At 37.0% G+C, this 22259-nt stretch overlaps 1 protein-coding gene across 3 annotated transcripts in view; it reads right to left on the bottom strand.

Moving 5' to 3' along the window:
- Positions 1 to 1855: 1855 nt before the first annotated feature.
- The window catches only part of LOC306885391 (transcriptional enhancer factor TEF-1), a 72351-nt gene continuing 51947 nt past the window's right edge, over positions 1856 to 22259 (bottom strand). The window contains exons 5-13 of one of the 3 annotated variants that reach the window (XR_013785529.1): positions 20536 to 20598; positions 12259 to 12393; positions 11915 to 11961; positions 10035 to 10096; positions 9804 to 9928; positions 8593 to 8766; positions 7201 to 7341; positions 5980 to 6154; positions 1856 to 5044 (exon numbers count right to left, since the gene is read on the bottom strand). Coding sequence is in view for 2 of the 3 variants with exons in the window: in XM_079441860.1 (XP_079297986.1) it covers positions 4931 to 5044; positions 5980 to 6132; positions 7201 to 7341; positions 8593 to 8766; positions 9804 to 9928; positions 10035 to 10096; positions 11915 to 11961; positions 12259 to 12393; positions 20536 to 20598 (1014 nt within the window). In the remaining variant the exon portion in view is untranslated. The remainder of the gene's footprint in view (positions 5045 to 5979; positions 6155 to 7200; positions 7342 to 8592; positions 8767 to 9803; positions 9929 to 10034; positions 10097 to 11914; positions 11962 to 12258; positions 12394 to 20535; positions 20599 to 22259) is intronic. The other 2 variants (XM_079441860.1, XM_079441861.1) reach the window with 2 other exon arrangements.

The following is a 22259-nucleotide window of genomic DNA, read 5'->3' as shown; positions in this document are numbered from 1 at the left end:
TTCCAAGACAAAAGTAGCCTCTCCCAACCCACGGTAAACTGGGACTGCCTTCAGAAGAACAGAGTCCACTGCTTCACACGCCTCAAACACACCGTGTGATGGGCACACTATGACTGAAGGTATTTTAGTAATAGCATTTTTGTGTTGTTCCAATTTTGAAAGCCAAAATTAAATAGATTTACTTCTTCAAGCTTAGGGTAGTTTAAAAGTGCTTCATTTGAGTATTGCATGTTATTATGAAACTGCATCACAAATCAAACACTTATGCTTATCTGCACTAATTATTAATCTAGACTTTATATGCCATTTTATGGTAAAATAAATTCTAGTTGCATGGTCAAAACAGATCCAATTTAGGTTAGAACACCATAATCCTAGAAATGAATAAAACTGCATGATCAGTGTAAAAGCATGGTTTCAAACTTCATCAGTCACTAAAACCAAGGGGATATGCAATGACACAACAGTCTAGCTCTCTCTCTCTATTAAATTAATTATATTTTTCATATATTCTAATTTGCTTTTTAACTTGTTTAAAAGCCTTCGAGTAATTAAAAGCTCATGGTTCGCCACTTTCTGAGAATAATCCTGCAGTGACCCCTGCTGTTCACCTTCATTAATGCAACATTCACAAATAATAGCGGAACAATCACGCCCCCTAGTGTTCAGTGCTATTACTGTAGCGTTCCAGAGGATCTACATAAATATTAAAGGAACAGTTCGCCCAAGAATTAAAATTTGCTGAAAATTTACTCACCTTCAGTTTGTGAGTTTGATCTGTTTGTTTCTTCATTTGAACAGATTTGGAGAAATTTTGCATCACACCACTTGCTTACAAGTGGAACCTCTACAGTGAATGGGTGCCGTCAGAATGGGAGTTCAAAATCTAAGAGTATATTTATTTAGAACAGTTTTGGTGCTTATAAACTGTGCATATTTCTCTTCTGGTTCGGAAATTTGATCACTGAAGAAAGCAATATTATTGATAGAGGACTCATATTTAACCCAGAAGCAACAGTATTGATGAATTTGTTCATAACAAACATGCAGTTTTTTACTTCATAATACATTAATTAATGGACTGGAACGGTGTGGATTATTGTGATGTTTTTATCAGCTGTTTTCACTCTCATTCTGACGGCACCCATTCACTGCAGAGGATCCACTGGTGAGCAAGTGATGTAATGTAAAATTTCTCCCAATCTGTTCCAATGAAGAAACAAACTGTTCCTTTAAACACACTCGTTTATATCTTTAATGACCTGAGGGTGAATACAAGATATTTTTATTTTTGGGGTACTGTTCCTTTAATTTACACCTTATGACGAAATTATGCATTAAAATGTTGTGTTTATAGCCTCCATAAAGTTCAGAACACGTTATTAAACAGCTGTACTAGAGTAAATAGTCATTTTGTGGATAAAACATTTAGTTTCAGTAAGCATGCACTACAATGTGTGTCATAAATGCTTATAAATAAAACTGAAAAAAATGCATTGGGGGAAAAAAACTTAATTCGATTAAACTGTTTTCAAAGTCTGTTCCTAGAAGTGACAAGAGATGGCGCTGCAGACTTGAAGATACTTTCAGTACTACAATCCATCCCTGCAAGAACATTTCTTTTTTTCTTCTTTTTTTTTTAACTGCATGGGTTTCTTCTATGGAAAATAAGACATTTTGATATATATATATATATATATATATATATATATATATATTTATTTTTACAATTTTGGTTACCAAAAGTGTTTGGTGACCATCATTCTGGTGTTCTCAAGAAGAAAGTCAGTCGGTCAAACAGGTGCATCCTTTTCAATGAAACATGAAGAAAACTACACATGAGCAGACAGGCTGTTTTAATGACTTATTTTATTCAATATTGTATACATACAAAGTATCTAGAAAGCTACAAAATATCTACCACTTTATCAAGAAGGCATCAAAATGTTACGGAGCAAAGACAAGACCATATGCGATAAAGAACACACACATAATATGTTTTTATTTTCTCTCTCAGCCTTGCTCCAATGCTTTTTTTTCCATCATCAGAGATATTAAAAGATATCACACCTTTGTACCAAGAAAAGCCAGAATATATAATTTTATACAAAGCACCTTTTTACAAAAAAATCTCTGCACACGAACCCAATATCTTTTTATGATACTATCTGAACTAGAGAAAAGTTCACTTTAAAGCCAACATCTTAAATGGTAATGAACATAGGAGGTACCAGTACCTACACATAGACAAAATACAAACATATAGATCAAAAAACAGAAGCTAAACTGCTGACATACTGTAGTCCGGATTCCGCTCAAATCCTTGCTTAGTGTCCGTTACTAGCAAAACAATGTCCGTTTAACATTCATCATATTAAAGGCCTTAGTTCTCAGATCCCTGGAGAAGTAAAGGGGACTGATAAGGAGGAACTGACGTAGCAGATGCACCAGCAGCGCAGCAGTAACAGTATCACCACCCAAATGGGCTCCGAATATACTGACGTCGTCACAAAACCATCGCGTACATGTAGAACAATACAGGAAGATCTCTATATGAAACGTGAACAAGAACGAAGGGCGAAGGTACGGCAAACACGAAACAATCAACATCGTCTGCCGTTTTGATATCGTGCGTATTTAATAACTCCACAGTTTACTTGAAGCGCTACAACATACACAGCTGTAAATCTAACTTAGTCTCTCTCGCTTTGAGGGTTCAATCGCATGAATAAATTATGCAGTGAAGATGATATGGTTTGGTGAAGCCAGCTTACATGTGACTCTGCGGTTAATATCCTTGACTATCTTTAAGCTCTGAGGAGCAACACACCTTGACGTCACTTCATATAGTTTCTATATTCAAAATAAGACATTGAAATGGCTTGAAAAAAGGAAAAGCAAACGCCATTCAGCAATCATAATCTCCACGGTGCTGTGAGGTTTGACAATTCGATTATGCACTAGAAAAGTAGCTAAAGCTCTATGTCGAATACATCTCTCACAGAATGGAACCCAAGTCCATAGTTCGAAAAAAAACAATGACAGTTTGCCACATCCACCAAATCAAATGCTGATAGAAGTTTGTTTTTAATAATTATTACATAACTTTATTTCCACTCACTAGCCCATGTTGATTTTTCTATAAAATTCTTATGAAGGCAATGTGGTGAATATTTGACCTACATCCACTTTTTTTTTTTTTTGGTTTTTGATCATCTTGAGAACGCAAAAAAAAAAAAAAAACATCAGTCTTTTCTAAGCTGGAAAAATCAGAACCAAAGGCACTTTCATGCTACAGTGCAGGAAATAAAGAGGAGCTCTATGCGTCTCCTTCAACTTTTTGGTCTTTTCGGATTAGAAAGGCAAGATCTGTGTGTCTAAATATGTCTTCCGTCTCTGAGAGTGAAAGGTCAACCGAATGGCCAGTGCTCTTTTATAAAGATGACACGTAGGATCTTAAGGTGCGGTCACATTTGCGAAACACCGGCAAAATTTAGTGGGCAAAAAGTCCATTTTTATTATCAACGATGTGTAAAGCACAGCTCACACAGAAGTCACTTTCAAACCAAGAATCTCTCAGCTGGTCAAAACTCACTTGAAACGACTTAAAAACGAGCAAAATTTCTGCCTTAACGCTCAACTCCCAATCAAACAAATTCCTATTGGGAGCACTGAGTAAATGTGACTGCACCTTTTTCCCCGTAAAAAGTCTGCGCTCATCCACGTTCGCTTCATACACTAAGGCACTGTGCTGTATATTGTTACACTTTGGCAGGTTTGTACTGTACAATTCCTACAACATGTGACAATAAGAAAGTCTTCCAGCTTAGGAAAGAGGTCACAGCTTTAGTGGCATCTTTTGGAGTTCACACAACCATTATTAAGGCTTGCAGTCGTAGAAATCGATTAGGCCACAGAGACATGGGCTGTGTGGGGATGTCAAAGGCAGCGAGGAACTCTGGGACAGATTCTTACAGAAGATGAAGGAGTGCTCCGTGACGGACGGGTGTACAGCACGTTCAGGGATGGGCTTCGTGAAAAGTGTGGCTTTCCCAGCGGCAAACACGCTCTAAGGCTTGTCCGACGAGTGGATCCAAGTGCTCGGGTCAGTCTGATGGATAATCCATCAAGCCCTGGTAGTTAATGCAGTGCTTCTTGTTTCTAGAGTTACCTTTTACACAAGCTGTACAGTCAACAGTAAGGGGTCGATTCTCTGCGTTTTCTTATTGCAGGTGATGACACATGACAACAGACAGCTTGGTATAAACGTCTCGTATCACAGTGCAGTAATTCCTCAACGAAGTAATGTTTTCAAGGGCTGGGCTTCAGAATTCCCTGAATTCTCGGAATGTGCGGAATGCAGGAACGTTTTGTTTTCCGATGGCCACAAGAATCTTTTTTTATAACACCTACAGTAGCTTTCTTTTAAATAAATCAACGTTACAGAATGACATTTCTCAAATACTTTTTCTTTGGGAAAAATACCTACGTACAGTATGTGAGAATGTATATACATCTGTACACCTACATCCTATACACACACACACATTTATGGCTGCACCCATACGCTTTCAGATGTGTACGCTTCCGAGATAAAAAAAACAAAAATGAGGTCGTTTCCAGATTCATTCTAACTCAAACTATACATTAAGTTGAATGATACTGTCACTTTATGTGTATAATCTACGAATGAATGTTGATTCTGCATTCTTTGACATTCGTTCCCGTATTAAAACATAATACAACTGTACCGCAATTCACAGCTGCAGTTAAACGTCAAACACATATTAAGAAAAAATCAAAACAAAAAAAAATATATATATATAATTATAAGCATCACCCAAATGTGACAGAAAATCATCTTGAGTGAGTGTTGAGCTAGAGGCACTGCCACTGTACTGAGGTCCAGAGTCTGTGTGAAAGAGCTGCTTCATTCCTTCACTAGTCTGTAGATGTGATGCTGGGCTCCGTGCTCGCTGTTTGACACTTCGAACACACAGGCCATGCACAGCAGGGTCTCCTGTGTGTCTCTGTTTGTTACCACCTGAAACAGAGACAGATAGAGAGAGAGACTGTATTATTGTTCAGTTCACGCCTAGGCCTAAAACTCACAAACCTGTCAAAAAATGGTTTAGATAAATTAAGCCTATACCGCCTCTCAATTCTCATTACTATGATGCAAAAAACATCATTCAGTAGTGGGCAAAAAAAAGAAGAATTTATACACTACCACTCTTTTTTTTTTTTTTTTTTTAAGCCTTTTAATTTAATATTTTATATATAGTGTACTGATTTGATTTGTGAAAGGATTTCATCCAAAGGATGGTTTTTGATTTTTGACTGCATACATCACTTTATGTCAGTGTCAAACTGCATGTCGATTTCAGGCACATTAAAGTTTTTTATTAAGCCTTGTGCATTTATATTGGGCTCCCCCCCCCCCCCCCCTTTTTTGGGTGAGTCAGTCTGCAATGCATCAAGACAAGGTAGTGTTTAAAAAATGAATGACTGGATCATTTTTAACATATTGGATCCTGATTAAACTTTTTTAATCCAATATTAAACATTTAGTGTTGTATGTGATTGGATCACCTGAGATGGATGTTAATGCCAATGCCAATGCCACCACCCTTCAATAACATATATTGTACACAAGCATTCACTGTTAACACACACACACACTCATCCTCCCTCAGTCTATAATAACAACTAAAACCTCCATGGCAGGTGAGAGTCGCAACCCAGGAGAGTAGGTTTACAGATGCACAGCACCAGGATGTATAGGAGAGAATAGGGCTCTAATCCTTGGGTATATGATGGTTAGAGAAAGGGGTTCCTCCCCCTTTGCAGGAGATTATCAGGCTTTGCACAGCGCCACAGGAATGCTGGGTCATCTCTGCTCAGAGGCCACAGGCTCCGCCCTGCACTGAAAGCTCTCACTGATTGGTTTAAACATCACTGATGGACATGTAGACTCACCAATAAGATGGTGAAGTTCTCCAGGACGCTGTTCATCATGTATTTCTCAGGCAGGTGTTTGAGTTTGTGGATGAAGTTGATCATGTACTCACACATGGGGGATCGACTTATCCGGTACACAAAGCGTCCGTTCTCAAAGCGAGCGTACTCCGTCTGAGAGGACAGATGAGAGAGACTTTTTTTTAATTAAATTTAATACAAATTTATTTGTATAGCGCTTTTCACGATTCAACTGTGACCCTGGACCACAAAACCAGTCATGAGTGTCAATTTTTTGAAATTGAGATTTATACATCATCTGAAAGCTGAATAAATAATTCCATTGATGTATGGTTTATTAGGAACGGACAACATTTGGCCGAGATACAACTATTTGAAAATCTGGAATCTGAGGGTGCAAAAAAATCTAAATACTGAGAAAATTGCCTTTAAAGTTGTCTAAATGAAGTTCTTAGCCATGCATATTACCAATCAAAAATTAAGTTTTGATATATTTACTGAAGGAAATTTACTAAATATCTTCATGGAACATGATCTTTACTTAATATCCTAATGATTTTTGGCACAAAATAAAAATCCATCATTTTGACCCATACAATGTATTTTTGGTTATTGCTACAAATATACCCCAGCGACTTAAGACTGGTTTTGTGCTCCAGGGTCACAAATCGTTGCAAAGCAGCTTTACAGAAAATATATATTTAGGAGCAGTGGTGACTATAACAGAAATGTACAGTAAAAATCATGCAGTTTGTATGTTGTTCCAGGGTTAGCATCATCTGAGTGAAATTAAGTTTGTTTTTAATGTTTTTAAAAGAAATATCTTATGTTCACCTATGCACTGTAACAGCAATATTTTGAAATATTATTACATTTTAAAATAACAGTTTTCTATTTTAATATGTTTTAAAATGTAATTTGTTCCCCTAATAGTTGTACTTGTAAAAACTACAATGATAACATTAACATTAAAACATTTTTAATTCACATCGTCTCATACTGTGCTTAGATGAAGATATCATAGTCTTCAATTAAAATTCTGAGACTTCTCATCAAATTATCCCAAGACAATGTGTACTAACAACTAAGAACTCCATTAAGTGTTCTCGGTAATAAAAGAGCAATTACATTTTCCTCTGGGAAACACGTATTAGAGGAAGAACATTTATTGCTCCATTTAGATGACACAAATGTACTCAAAAACAAACATTTGAAATTTACCTCCACTTTCTCAACGACCTGTTTGCCAAACGAGCAAACCTTTGTGGAGCAAGTGATGGTCATGTTCTCCGGGCTCTCGTACTGACTGCTCACTCCATAGAAAGCCCCAGTTTCATCCTGAATGTTGCAGTTCAAGTCAGCCTACGAAGAAATGAGATGGTAGCTTTAATTCTCAATTTAATAAGTCACACTGTCAAATACAACAGAAAAATCTACAGCAGAAAAATGGATGGATCAATCAACATATAACATTCAATACAAAACTGCCATCTAGTGGTGACTGTAAGCACAGCTAAAAAAAAACCTATATGGAGGATTTTGAAGACTTATACTTCAGTTTAATCCTCACATAAACACAAACTAGTATGAAACTTTTAAAATACTTGTATAGTGCTTTTTTGTCATCCATACACATTATTAAAAGACCACTATAGACCTTCTGCAGTATATTGGTGTTACCTTTTAGCTTGCATTATACCTACACTAAACTACCAACCATGGCTATTTCTACATTTTAGTCTATTCGGGTATTAAAGAAAAAGGCTGTGTCTAAGGTTAGAAAGAATAGATTAAATAACTTTGAGTAAAAAGGCACTCGAAAAAAAAAAAAATCTGAAAAAGAGTGGAAAAAAAGAGCAGCTCGCTCTCCGCTCTTTCAGTAAGCTAACACGATGTTCATTACAGAGAAAGCTCAAATATTCATTTCTGGCATACTCTCTTTTCATTAAGACAAGCCTGTTACATTTTCACATCATATTCAAGAGGCATTATTGTGCAGATCCAGAGTTTCATTTGAAATTCAGATCCCTCTGTCACTTCAAACGGAATTCGAGCAGCCTCGCTCCAACCACAACGAGGCCCACTTTGTTGGTTGCCGCTAGTTAGCATTTCCCAAAATGCATGCAATGTTTGAATAGCTATTAGAGGAGCAACCAGGTCATCCAATTGTTTTGCGATATTAAACGGAATAAGTGCGAGCTTTGATCATGGACACTTCAGCTATGCCGTGCCAAATATAGCGGCGGTTTGGACGCTGTCTTTAAAACTAAAGTGGCCCAGTGTCTTTAGGGAAATGCACGATTATTCATGCATGTAAAATCACTCGGTGGATAAATATTTGCGTTAAATAGGCAGTTGTATGGGTGGTAAACATGAACTGTGGTAATTTTGCTCTCATTAAGGTAGAAACCTTGGCATAGGCTGGGCATACATTACAGAGCACACTGCATATGTGTTTATTTTTAAGCCTAATTAAAAAAAATACTAAGTGTTTCTTTACTAATTGTGCATTGTGATGTCTTCTTTTGTGGATAATTGTCCCATGCATGTTGGGGGGGAGGGGCGTCTGTGAATCGCTAAACAGATGCTCATTCTTTACAGAGATTCACTCACCCAGAACTTTATGAGAAAGAATGAATTCTGAGGACCCTTGCCAAACAATTCCTTCAGCCCTCCTTTCTTCTCAGGAAATTTGTCGTAAATCTGACGAATGTCCACTGACTCGAGCAAGGCATCATTGTAAGAGTGATTTGTCTGGCCGATGTGCACGAAAAGATGCTTGTTATACTGCACAGAAAAAAAGAAACAGGAAAACTTGTCAAAATGACTGAAAGTGCTTGATTGTTTAGTTTTAACTTCGTACTATCCATCTATTCCAACTGTTAATTAATACATTTAATGATATGTTGATTAATAATGCTAATTATTCACAATTAATCACATATATCGATATTATATTTGGTGAAAAAAAAAATTCCCCCTAAATGGAGAAAAGTCACATTTTAATATTTTGGCAGACAAACAAATGACTGAATAAACATGACAAAAGTTTAATGATCATTTATTTAAAAAATAAATGAATAATAATAATAAATAATCTTGCTTAAATGGCGCTAAATTATGCACACTATTGTTCATTGTTACTTCATGTTTGTTCATAATATAAAAAATAATGTTATGCCCCCAGACATATTAAAAATGTATTAGCATATGTAGAAATTAACATGCCATAAAGTGTTCATTGGTAGTTCAAAATATTTAAGTTAACAAATTGAATTTTATAGTAAAAAGTGTAACAATTCGATTTCTTAAGGTATAATTCGGAGATATTCACAAATGTACCACAGCATATAAAAGAACTATAACACATATTAGCGATGGTACTTTAATATAGTACAGAATCAATACATTTTATGTAGGCATGATAACATCTGAATTGTTACAAATTTAAAAATGTATTTTCACAGTCCTCAAAGTCACAACTAATTTTCACTGCATTACAGTTATATTAGGGTATGATCATATTTCTGAGTAAAGCATTTATCTGAGATATTCAAAAAGCCAAAAATGTAGGGCGGGTATTTTTCCCCATTGGAAAGAGACTGAAATGTGAGAAGTATGTACGTGTTGCATACTAGAATGCATACTAGAATGTGTGTTTTCAGTCAATTGTGGAGGACTTCTTTCTAAAAACATTTTTTTGACTAGTAGGCTAAAGGTCAATGATGAATCATGTGCAGTAAGACCAGGAATGTGTATTAGGAATTAAACTAGCTCCATTTTAATTTCATTTTGACTTATAGTGACATAAAGAAGCGACTCACAGAATCTGGATCTCTCTGGTGCTCAAGAAAAGCAGAGAACTCCACCAGTCTGAGTTTAGATGTGCCGATAGATCGGCCGTGCCAGGCGGGCACTGTGGGCGCTGGTGCTGTCGGGGGCTCATAACCTACACACACATACACACACTGAATATTAGCTCTTCTAAACAAGCAGAATGCTACATCTGAATGTGAACTGATCAAAAAAAACATGGCAAGCGGTGACCGACATACTTGAGATCGTAGTTGTGACTGCTGGCTGGATAGGGTACGCTTGCTGAGCAAATGGCTTGATGCTAAAACATAGACAAAGGAGAATTAAGAACAGGAAAACGAGCAGCCTGAAGTTTAGCGGCACTACAAACTGAAGAGATTAAGAGGGTTACACAGCAAAGAAGAAACAAAGCTGCATAAAGTATTCAAACTTGGATTCAACCCATCCCTGTTTCTGGAAAGGCTTCCTCTATCTCTGATCCCTCTGAGGAAAAGAGAGAAAGCTGGAAGGGTCGGGGAAAATACAGACATCAAGAAGAGGCGAACGACAATAAAAGAAACAAAACAGAGACAGGAGGAATAAAGAAGATCTGCATTTCTTGGAAGGAAATGCCAGAGCTTGCAAGGCAGCAAAAGAACCACATTAAAGTTTTGGGCTATAAATTTAGTTCTGTGAAAATGAAATTCTGAATCAGATCATAGTCATGACACTCAGTAAAAAATATGAATTAGAAATATGATATCCCACCAGCTTTCCTTCCTCCTGCTCTCACATTCTCTTGATTTCATTGGATATTGCAACTTTCTTACTGAAGGACTGTGTGCACAGCTGACAACCGGCTGACTAAATTTCAAATAAGCTTACTAATTTACAAGTGTGCATAGACAGCATTGGCAGCATGCATACATTATAAGTTGGCCATAATCTAGGGCTTTTTACTGCACACTAGTTGTGGAATTAAAGAATTTGTCTTGTTGTGTACACTTGTCTTAAAGCAGTGCTTTAATGCTTTAAACCAAACCAACCTGTTCATTAAATTTTAAATTTTCATCCTAATAATCCTAATGAATCTGTATACTATGACCATGGACCACAAAACCAGTCATAAGTGTAAATTTTTCAATATAAAGCTTTCCATTGATGTATGGTTTGTTATGATATAGGACAATATTTGGCCGAGATACAACTATTTCAAAATCTGGAATCTGAGGGAGTAAAAAATAAAAATATTGACAAAAATCACCAATTAAGTTGTCCAAATGAGGTTCTTAGCAAAGCATATTACTAATCAAAAATTAAGTTTTAGTATATTTATGGTAGGAAATTTACAAACTCTCTTAATGAAACATGATCTTTACTTAATATCCTAATGATTTTTGGCATAAAAGAAAAATGGAAAAAAAGGTTTGACCCATACAATGTATTTTTGGCTATTGCTACAAATATACCCCAGCAACCTAAGACTGGTTTTGTGGTCCAGGGTCACTCACTCACACACACACACACACAAACACACACACAAATTACATTAAATAAAATATTACACTCAATTTTGTAATATTAAATTAGACAACACACCTAAGCATGAAATTATGCGCATTCAATTTTGAGTCTAACCACAGCGTTATGGTAAGAGTAAGCAGTAAATTAATTGCAGAAGAAGGTGAAGAATAAGATGATGAAGAAGGTGCAGAAGATGCAAAAGGAGGTGCAGAAGAAGGCGAGGAAGGTAAAGACAGTGGTGAAGAAGAAGAAGGTGCAGAAGAAGGTGAGGAAGCTAAAGACTGTGGTGAAAAAGAAAGTGCAGAAGGTGAAGAAAGTAGTAGAGAAGAACAAGAAGGAGGAGGTGCAGGAAAAGGTGAAGGCGGTGGTGAAGAATAAAAAGAAGGTGGAGAAGAAAATGAAGATGGTGAAGAAAAAGGTGAAGAGGGTGGTGGTGAAGAAAGTGAAGACAGCAACGGTGAAGAAGATGCAAAAGAAGAAGGTGGTGAAAAAGAGGGTGAATACAATAATGAAAGCACAGAAGAAGAAGAATGTCTGATGTGCCTTGCATGCACTGTAGCAAGAGAAAAAGCTTTAGTGGGCCAACGGGAGCAGAACTTCTAGTAGAGATACTCACTCTTGTGAGGATCCAGGCTGGCCCGTGGATATCATGCCCTGCCAAAACTAGAGAATTAGATAAATAAATAGACAGCAAAACACAGCCTATCCACAGGCACACACACGTCTGTGCACTCTTGATACATCAGTTATCACATGTCCATTGAAAAATGAGGTGGACTATGTGCCATGCAGTCTAGTTATCTTGAGTGTGGCATTAGTGGGCTTATCTGATGAAGGCAGGTGATGTGGGCACGGCTCTGAAGGTGTGTAATGGGATTGGAGCTGACACAGGCGGCCCGGTGGCCAGCCGTGTGGCTGAAGTAAGTGTACTGATAGGTGGGTGCCAGAGGGCGGTCTTACCCCTGCTGCTCCGGGGAAGGCAGGACGCGGGATGCCCGGAAGACCCAGCTTGTTGTGGATGGCGGTGGCAGAGACGATCTGGGCCGAGGACATGGAGGCCATACTCTGAAGAGCTTTGTCCTTCACGCTCTGATCCTTCAGTAGCATTTAGAAAAGAAATTAGGATCCAGAAAGGGTACAGACATAGTGAGCAAGGAGTTAAATGGTTTCTGTTAACAACACGGTTCGGGATACACGTTTGTAGCACGGTTTTATCTCAGTGCCAGAATTCTGACACCACTAGTGTAAATGCTTCTTGAACTGTTCTCTAATTTATAATAAAAATGTACACTACCAGTCACAGTTTTGGAATAGACTGACGTCTTAGAAAGAAGTCTCTTATGCTCACCAAGGATGCATTTATTTGCCCAAAAATACAGCAAAATGAGTAATATTATTAGAATTTTCCCATTTTCAAAGCAGAGTTTTTAGCAGCCATTACTCCAGTCTTCAGAGTCGCATGATCCTTCAGGAATGATTTTAAATATGCTGATTGGGTGCTCAAAAACATTACAATTAATGCTGAAAACAGATTTAGCCGCTTAATATTTTTGTGGAAACGGTGATACACTACCATTCAAAATTTTGGGGTAAGATACGAAATAAATTAAAATAAATAAATAAATAAGCAACCAGGCAAACCAAATGATAGTAAATACTTTTACAGTTATATATTGGATTTCTGTTTCCAATAAATGCTTTTCATTTGAACCTTTTTTTTATATAAGAGTCTTGAAAAAGGTGAACCTTAAGCAGCAAAAATGGTTTTCAAAATGTATAATAATAAGAACCATTATCTGGTTTTCTATTATCTAACCATTACCAACTGAGACTCAATAAGAACTCATAGTACTTGAGCAGCAAATCAGCATATTAGAATTACTTCTAAATAATAATGTGACACTGGAGTAATGAATGCTGAAAATTCAGCCTCGCCATCACAGGGAAAAATTACATTTTGAAATATATTTAAATAGTAAAAAATAAATAATATGAAATAAAAATATTCCAAACTTCTGAACGGTAGTGAGCTGGTTAAAGCTGGAGTTAAAGAATATAAAAAATAAAATGTTAGATTTATTTAAACTTTTCACTTAAATTGTTAGGTTAATTATGTAAACTGACTATTAAAATTCTGTAGTAATTTCAAAAAATGCAAAAATAGAACATTTATGGAGATCAATACAATGATTAACAGTGTGATAACAGTAGAAAACTCCATAATAGACTATCCTGCAATAATGACACTGATTTAGTAGTTTAATTTAATAATCATCACAAACATGGTTAAAAAAAAAAAATTCTATATTTACTGAATTGAAACTGACTACAGAACCGTGATACAGACCGAACCGTGAGACATTCGAAACCATCACCCCCCTGCAGTGAACACAGAATACAGGACAATAAAGCAGCCCACACCCTCACACACAAAGATCCACAGACAGAAAGCATGTTAAAAGAATCTTCAGAGCTATAAAGCCGTTGATCTTAAGAGGAATGTGCAAGCATTAAAGAAGAAAAGTGTGAAAAGAGCGAAAGCCTCCAGCACAGAGCACGGAAGATGATAATGTTTAATATCGAGCGCAGAGCTGAAAGAGAACTAAATCCAATGAAAAGTGACATTGATGTTATATATTATCCAGCTCCTACATGTCTAATAAAATGCATTGTGTAATACTAACTTTCCTTTTCTGCAGTGTGTAATGTTCTCATTCTAAAAGCTCCTATCAAGGTCATCAAACTGAGCCGAAACAGTACAGATGAACGCGTCAAAGAAAAGGGCCTGAAAGACACGCTTTCTCCTTTAAACAACCTCCTTGTTATTTTCACAAGAAGGCTAAAGACGATTTCTCAATATAGACTTTTAATAACACAAGGAATGTCTGTGCATAGAAGGATTTCTAAAACTGGTAATTTAATTAATCGAGTTAAAGTGTGTAAGCCTGAACACTACAAAGGCAAACATTCCCCATGCAGACTGTATAGCGTGCACCACCGTAACAGGATGGAAGTCCTGCCTCTAAACACGTGAAACAGACAGTGAATGGAACACAACTGCATTGAAAAGACAGTGAAAGGCAGGCACGGGTTGAGGATAAACATGCTGGGAGCAGCGGCTCACGTATGGCTTAGAGAGAGGCAGAGAGGCTCAGAGCTCAAGCAGGTGTTTAGCAGCTGCTATACTGCGACGGCGACACATCGATGCACGGTCAAGAGCACTGAGAACTCATACTTACCATGCTTGTCACCTAAACGCAAACAAACAAGGTTGTATTGTCAGTGTTCAATTTGCACTTTTTGCCAAATCTAATTCAAACAATATACATGAATGCTCAGTGATCTGTGGCAAGTCCACACATTTATACATCTGATACAGATTTATTCCTGCTGAAAAGACCAGCATATGGTGTGTTTTGGATGCTGGCGTCAGAACCAGGCTAACTTTTAACTAGTTGTGGTCCGATTAGATTCCACCAGAAAGACCATGCCGGAAAATCCTCACCAGCTAACACAGTGTCCACACCAGCTGCGTGAGACTTGTCGCGACACGCCAAAACTAGATTGCGTCTGTTAAAATCAATGGCGCCGTCTACAGTGCAAGCACCTGATGTGGTGTGACACAATTCAGTTGATGGATGTCACAAGGTGCACACCTAAAATAGTCATTATATTTTCCCTTTCCATCTAAAATGAAATTATTTTATTTACAAATATCATGAGTTGACAGCTATTAAACATCAATTATATACTTATATATATATATATAATTGATGTTTAATAGCTGTCAATTCATGATATTTGCTGTCAATATATATCTTTTGGCTTTTCAGCTTGTGACCACTTTTATACGCAGTTGTAACATTATGAATAAAATTGTTTCATTGTCTCCATTTACACATTTTTTTACATTTATTTATTTTTAATTGAGTTGGTGAAAAATAACCAGTTTTATTTTAGTCTCGAGCTGGGATGTGTTTATCAAATGTATCAGAAGCCAACTATGGTCACATCTTCTATCATTACTAATGAAGTTTCCAGCAAACATTTGCAAACAGTTTGGAATTACAGCTCTCAACTTTGTGTTTTGAAGCATAGCTTCTTGTTAGTATGATGTGAATTAAAACAGACAATTCTCTTGAGCACAATGACATGCTAACATGCAGTACGTTCTGTACACTTTACTCCATTTTAATTATATATACACATTTCAATTTATATATATTTACGCATGTCAACAATCAGCACTGTTTATGTGCATAAATTAATATGGGAACCCCAGGGTATTATATAAGAGGGGCCATGCAATGAATCAAACATCAAATAAAGCAAAACTACAAGGATTAATATTGAATTATCTTCAGATGCCATGTTTCTATACAGCAGCATCTTGGAGAAATTACATTGTAGAGAAAGCTGATGACTAATGAACCACATTTAAATGGGAATAAAGGATACACCATTTGCATACTGCATGATAATATTATTTAAAAAAAATGAATAACCTATATACTCCGCCATTCATTGTGAATCAATTAATGAGCAGAAGGCGACCATGTTACTATGCAGTTTCAGGGAACGGTCATGACTAGCTAAAGCAAAAAAATAGCAATTACTAAGTTAAGTGGTCTAAATGTATTTGTACCATAAAATGTTTGTCCCATCATATCCCTCGGTCCGAGGCCTACGACACACTGCATTTCCTGCCTGTCAGCGTATGTATTTGCATACCTCTGCGCAGACGTGATACGCCATCAGCGCTTCCCATTACGCTATTGCAGACAGAGCGAGAATAAAAGGTGTTAATATTGTAATATTATGCGCTCTGTACTGTAATGTTTTCTCAGTAGTGAATGAGATGAGATATGACGTTGCATTCAACCCTCCACCAACGCCGTCTCTCATCTTGTCACTGGTTAGCCTCTGGTCTGCCTCATGTGTTTTGGAGGAGGCGTGGATTTGGAGAGTGATTATGCAGGGAGGGTGAGATCTTATGCGTTCAAAGCTAGCTTGCTATTGCTAGCCTCTCCGAAATCACCTACCCTTTTATTTTCTTCAACTATGCATCGTTGGATGGTAGTTAGTTGTACAGGAAACTTAGGGTAAACGTACCTATTAAGCTCACTTCCATTTTTGAGATCAGATTATAAAACAAAAAATAATTTATTATCCTACTTGATGTCTTAAACAATTGATGTGTTTGTTACTATATACCTCCTATAATTTCAAGTTAATCAGATCATTGCACACTGAGATATGGGTTTCCATGTGTTCACACTGTCTGGTGGACATTTTGAAAGCTGTCTAAAAACTTTCACCAAAACAGGAGTCGCTTAAATGTGTGTTTTTTAGATGTTTAAGCCTTTATTTTGGGTAAGTTTAACTACTTATTGTAAAATTAAGAGATTAATGTTCAGACTTTTGCATATTATAACCTAGAACTTGGATGTGGGAAATAATTACATTAGTTCCAAAAGATAATTTTAGCAACAGAGCGCAGATGCTACAGAACACAGTTAGCTGACTAGCTGCATAAGATTGTGTGCAACGCTAATATATTACTTCACAGGCATTACCGGCTTATACTTTTACATCCATAATATTATAAAATTGACAGTTTATTGCTGGTCTGTGGTTTTACAGTGCTGTAATTTATTTTAAGGTGAGCTTAAAGGGTGCACTACTATGAAAATCACACAGCTTCAGTGTGACATCAATAAGAAAAAGTATAATTTTATAGATATTGTTAATAATAGTTGTTCATATTACAATATATATGAACTTAATACATGACCTAGACTATTTATTTAGCAAAATCCTGTCATTTTAATAAATATTTCATGAAATGTATTAAAAATTGTTGCTGCTCCCATTAAGTTCAGTGTGCTCTCTTTAAGCTCTTCCACATTGAACGTCTATGTAAATACTTCATAAACAGATTTTAAATATTAACTGATGGTTGTCACTTTAAGTTAAGTTAATCGAGTTTCTATGGAATCAATCGACTCAAATCTGCAGACTGGCTCTGATCTTTGGCAACTAGCATCAATTTCTCCAGTCTGTAAATCTGTGGAAAATCGGGGCAGAAATCCTGTAGTGTATTCTAGCCATAAGAGACTATAGAAAAGTTAACAACCATTTAAAAAGAGGTTTCATAATGAGGCTAGTTTCTATGTTCATCCTCATGAATTAAATGTTTTATTGGTTTGTTTTATTAGATTTTTGAATGTGTTACTTAGCTGAATGTGGATTAGTATAGATGTTGATATGTGCTTAGATGACACTTCATTATGAATATATAACTGATCGACTTGAATGCTTGTTGCTTGATTTTAGTGTTCTGGGTTTTTTTTGTGATTGACTTTGTACCTTCAAAAAATATATATTTTTACAATTATTATTCCTTGAAATAAACAAGAATTTTTAATAAAACATGATGTGAGCTTAATGGGAACAGGGGTGTGCTTAAAGGGTACAAAAATGTACCAGACTTTTTGAATTTAATGATGTATATCTTAATTGAAATGCTTTTTTCCTTTAAAATAATATTAAATATTTTGTGTGAGAGATTAATATTCTATTTTAACATAACTTTTTGTACTGAAACCAATATCTTGTGAACTAAAAATGTCTCAGTGTAGATTTTGGTGAGCTTAATAGGTATGTTTACCCTATCTCTGATTGGTCCATGGTGTGGGCATGTGTAACTAGTGTACCAGCTGGTGAACAGGGTGCTGACCAGTGCAGAACTAGTCCTAACCAGCATAAACTAGAATTGAAATATTGGTCCATGCTGGTCTTTTCAGCAGTAGATATAACACAGTGACTGAAATATCGAGTTAGATAACACCACTTTCAAGGACTTCCTGAATATTACTAATTTTGAATATGACCAAATTGTGAATTCAGTAATGAAAAAGTCATTTTTATTTCATAAATATGCTTTTAGTCATATCCTCCCTATGATATGCTAAGCCCTCTGAAGTCCCACCGCACATGCTAATAGTAAAACCAAGATTAAGGGCTCAGTGTGAGCGCTGGTCAAGCAGATGAACTGCAGAAAGCATCTTTAGGGAAGATTTATAGCTGATAATATGGCAGTTTGAGATCACTGTGGCTAGGGTTTCATTACAGACCAGCTCAAAGAGTGGCACCATAATGACAGTCATTTCAGTCAACATGTCTCAGATAAGAGCACACTGGGCAGGTTTACTATAATGCTACGCTGCAAATGGCAGGAGGGAGCTCAAATTCTTCCCCGCTTCTGATTTCTAATTTGCTTTAGATGAGAGTAGACAGAGACCCATACAAAAGCTGGCTGTTTTTACTCAGGCAGCCGCCAGTGTCCCTGAAAGACCAGCCATTCATGGCGGAAATGCACACAGACGCTCCACTAGGCACACACACACACACACACACTTACTAGCACGCACACAAACGGGGGAGTCATTAATCTATCTGAGTAAACTGGGAACTGTGGAAACGTGTGCTGGTCAAAAGGAGTTAGTCATCACCTCACAAAAAGAAATAGAAAGAAACAGAGAAGTCAGACCAACCTCGAGGTCCTTTCAGTAAACACAGACATTAGGAAACGACCCTTGCAGATGTATCTTAAATGACAGGTCAATTTATTATCAGATTATCCCTTCCACAAAAGGCCCCTTTTTTGTAAGCCACAGCCTTTGTGGATGAGATGCATTTGATGTAAGGTGATTATATGCAGCACACTTTGCTGTGTATATGACTGAATCACACAGGGGGGACGATTGGACATAGTGGGAGAGAATGGGGGGGTGATTTCAGTAGTTTCATTAATGCGGCATGAGGAAAGCGTTTGACGGCCAGTGGGTTATTGAAAAAAAAAAAGCCAAGAGAAAGAGCCAGGAGAGAGGGGAACGCCACAAAAAGCATCTGAGCGATGGCCCTAATGGGCCTCTTTGGTCCAGACTTCTTGTGCAGAGCGTTTGGGAAGAACAGATGACCTCATTAAACAGGAGAGATAAAGGCAAAGCAGCGCTGGTTTTACTCTAGACTGTGCTCTTCCTGCAGTCATGTGGCCACACGTGTTGTTTAAGCAGTGACCAGAATCCCACTGAACTCTGACCTCCAGCTCTCAGCCACTCTCACCAGCTGAAGCGTACTGCCAGCACAAGACAACACTCCACACACGACACACACATGCAAACACGGCACACAGAAAGGCATTCATGTGACCAGCCAAGAGAACACTTATGCTTTTAATTTAGTTTAACTTCATGTACTAAAATGTCAAATTTAAATAAAAAATAACAAAAACTACTAAATAAACAACTAAATAACAGTAACAAAAATTACTTAAACTTTAACTAAAATTAAAATGGAAAATATAAAATAAAAATAAAAAAATTATTCAAAATAGTAATAAAAACTATAATAGTGTCTCAATAATACTAAAATTCAATTTTTACAGATGTTAAAAATTATTTAAAAATGGATTTATCATTGAGCAGTAAACTTATTTTTTTATAATATCTGCACTGTTTAGAAAAAAATTGTATATAGAGTTTTTATTTAGTATATTTATTTTATTTAGTATATTTATTCTATTTAGTCCATATATATATATATATATATATATATATATATATATATATATATATATATATATATGCCTATATTAGTCATTTATTAAGTTGTAGAATATTTCTGTATTCCACAAAGATGGAACCTACAGATTTAGTTTTTGAACTTCAAAAAATTCCATCCCCAAAATTACAGGGATAGAAAACTGGGATTTATAAAACCTCAGTTCCAAATCGGTGAGCAGCAAAATTGTGCTGCATTATGGAACAAACTTAATAGTTGCCTTTGCTCTCCAGAGCTATTGAATTTCACATCCATATTAATTTCCAAAGCATATGCTGCTTTTCAGGTTTGTGGCGTGTGCCGACAGTTCCTGCCCTCCTGCTATATTTAACCAGGAGCCGCCGTGGGACCTATAGCGTTAGACTCAGAGCACACGCACTTAGCGGTCAACGAGAGACAGAGGCCAAAGCGGCCTGGAAAACATACGTTCACTGACAAGAGTGAAAGGAGGATGCACATCGGGGATGGGGTAGAGGCGCTGAATTATGTATGCTAAACTGGCCGTTGCATGCGAGGGATCTAGGTTACAGGAATTAGAGCAACAAGGCATTCACAGGAAACAGGAAGTGAGATGCATGGCAACCACAAGCCCAAAAGCAGAAAAGCGCATACCTTTAGCTTGGAATGAAATTCGCGAGATTTCCTTCTGGCAAGAACCTGAATGTGACTAGACACCTGCGGGGTAGGGGAGGGGAGGAAAACAAAGGAACAGCCTGTAACCATGGCGATGAAAAGCCCCCCCTGCAACTGGGCAGAGCCAGACGTACCTTGATGGCAGCTTGGATTTCTCGAACTTTCTTTCTTGCTAAGACCTGTATGTGACTAGACACCTCCGTTTTTCAAAACGAAACAAGAAAAGCAAAAAGAAAAAGCAATAAAGAATTACAGACATTTTAAACAAGCAAAACATTCAAGGAGGGCCTCCATAAAAAGGAAAGCGTGGCCAAGCCAACGGCCGCCCAGCGCACTGGCCCGCTCACCTCCTCACTTAAGTGAGCTGATTAAGGAGAATGCAGGCTTCTTAAGCACATTAAGAGAGCGCAGATGTGATCTTCTGTGTGCTGAATGAGAATGGCCATGTCTAGTATTCTTCGGGGAGGAGAGTCAGAGCGGCCGCGTGGTCCCCGGGGCCCTTTAACCGCCGCTCTGCATATTCCGCCAGGTCGGAGTTGTGTTTGTGAATTATGTACTAATGGCGCATTGATAGTGATGTGAGGTGGGAGGTTGTGTGATGTTGTAAAGAGGCTCTGCTCCGAGGGGTTACGTGGAGAGCGTTCCTCGTCTTAATCAGGCCAATCACGCACAAGTGGCTGTTGAGTGGGCCTCGCGCTCGACGCCGTGTGTTAATGAGGTCGGCGGTCTCCGGAGGCCTGGCAAAGTCACATTTACACATATCTCAGCAGCACAAGTGGTCCTTTGACCTTTCCAAATTAATTACAAGAATCACTTCAATGGTTCAGGCTTTGCCAAATGAAATTACAATGGGACTGTTGTGATGTTTCTGCGTTTGGGTCGATTTCTGGACTTTTCGCTTTGCTGCGTGTTGAGGTGTCGATCTTTTATATTAGTGTGCATGTAGGTTTATGTCAATTTTTGCCATCACAGATAGTTAGGAAATCATGCATGATCTTGGTTAAATACAATTTAAGCTCTGTGGCATCCTGCCGATTACAAAAGTTAATAATTAAAAATCAGGCCTCAGTTTGTATATCCAATTTCATAAAGTGTTTACTGCACTTTGCACTTTTGAATTGGAAGTTCAAATTGAGAAAATTTTCTGCACTTCCATTAATTGATTGTAGCAAATATTTATGCTCATTTACACTGTCCTGTGCAATGGTCATTATTCAAAAATATTTGAGTAACACTTTACAATATGGTTTCATTAGTCAACTTTAACTAACAATGAGCAATGCATTTGTTACAGTGTTTATTAATCTTTGTTAACATTATTTAATAACAATACAACTGTTCATTCCTCAGGTCCATTCAAATATCAACACATACACTTTTTGATTTTAATAATGTATTAGTAAATAATGAAATTATCATTAATACTAAAGAGAAAGTTCACCCAAAAATGAAACTTTTGTCATCATTTACTCACCCTCTTGTCGTTCCAAACCGGTATGAGTTTCTTTCTTATGTTGAACATAAAAGAAGATTTATTTCTCTACTATAGAATTCAATGGGGACCAACAACTGTTTGGTTCTTCAAAATCCTTCAAAATATCTTCTTTTGTGTTCAACATAAGAAAGAAACAGGTCCGGAACAACATGAGGGTGAGTAAATGATGACAAAATTTTCATTTTTGGATGAACTATTCCTTTAAGTA

The sequence above is a fragment of the Barbus barbus genome, assembly GCF_936440315.1.
Source record: "Barbus barbus genome assembly, chromosome: 2".
NCBI classification, from domain to species: domain Eukaryota; kingdom Metazoa; phylum Chordata; class Actinopteri; order Cypriniformes; family Cyprinidae; genus Barbus; species Barbus barbus.
The sequence above is the reverse complement of the archived record's forward strand: the minus strand, read 5'-3'. Positions and strand labels throughout refer to the sequence as shown.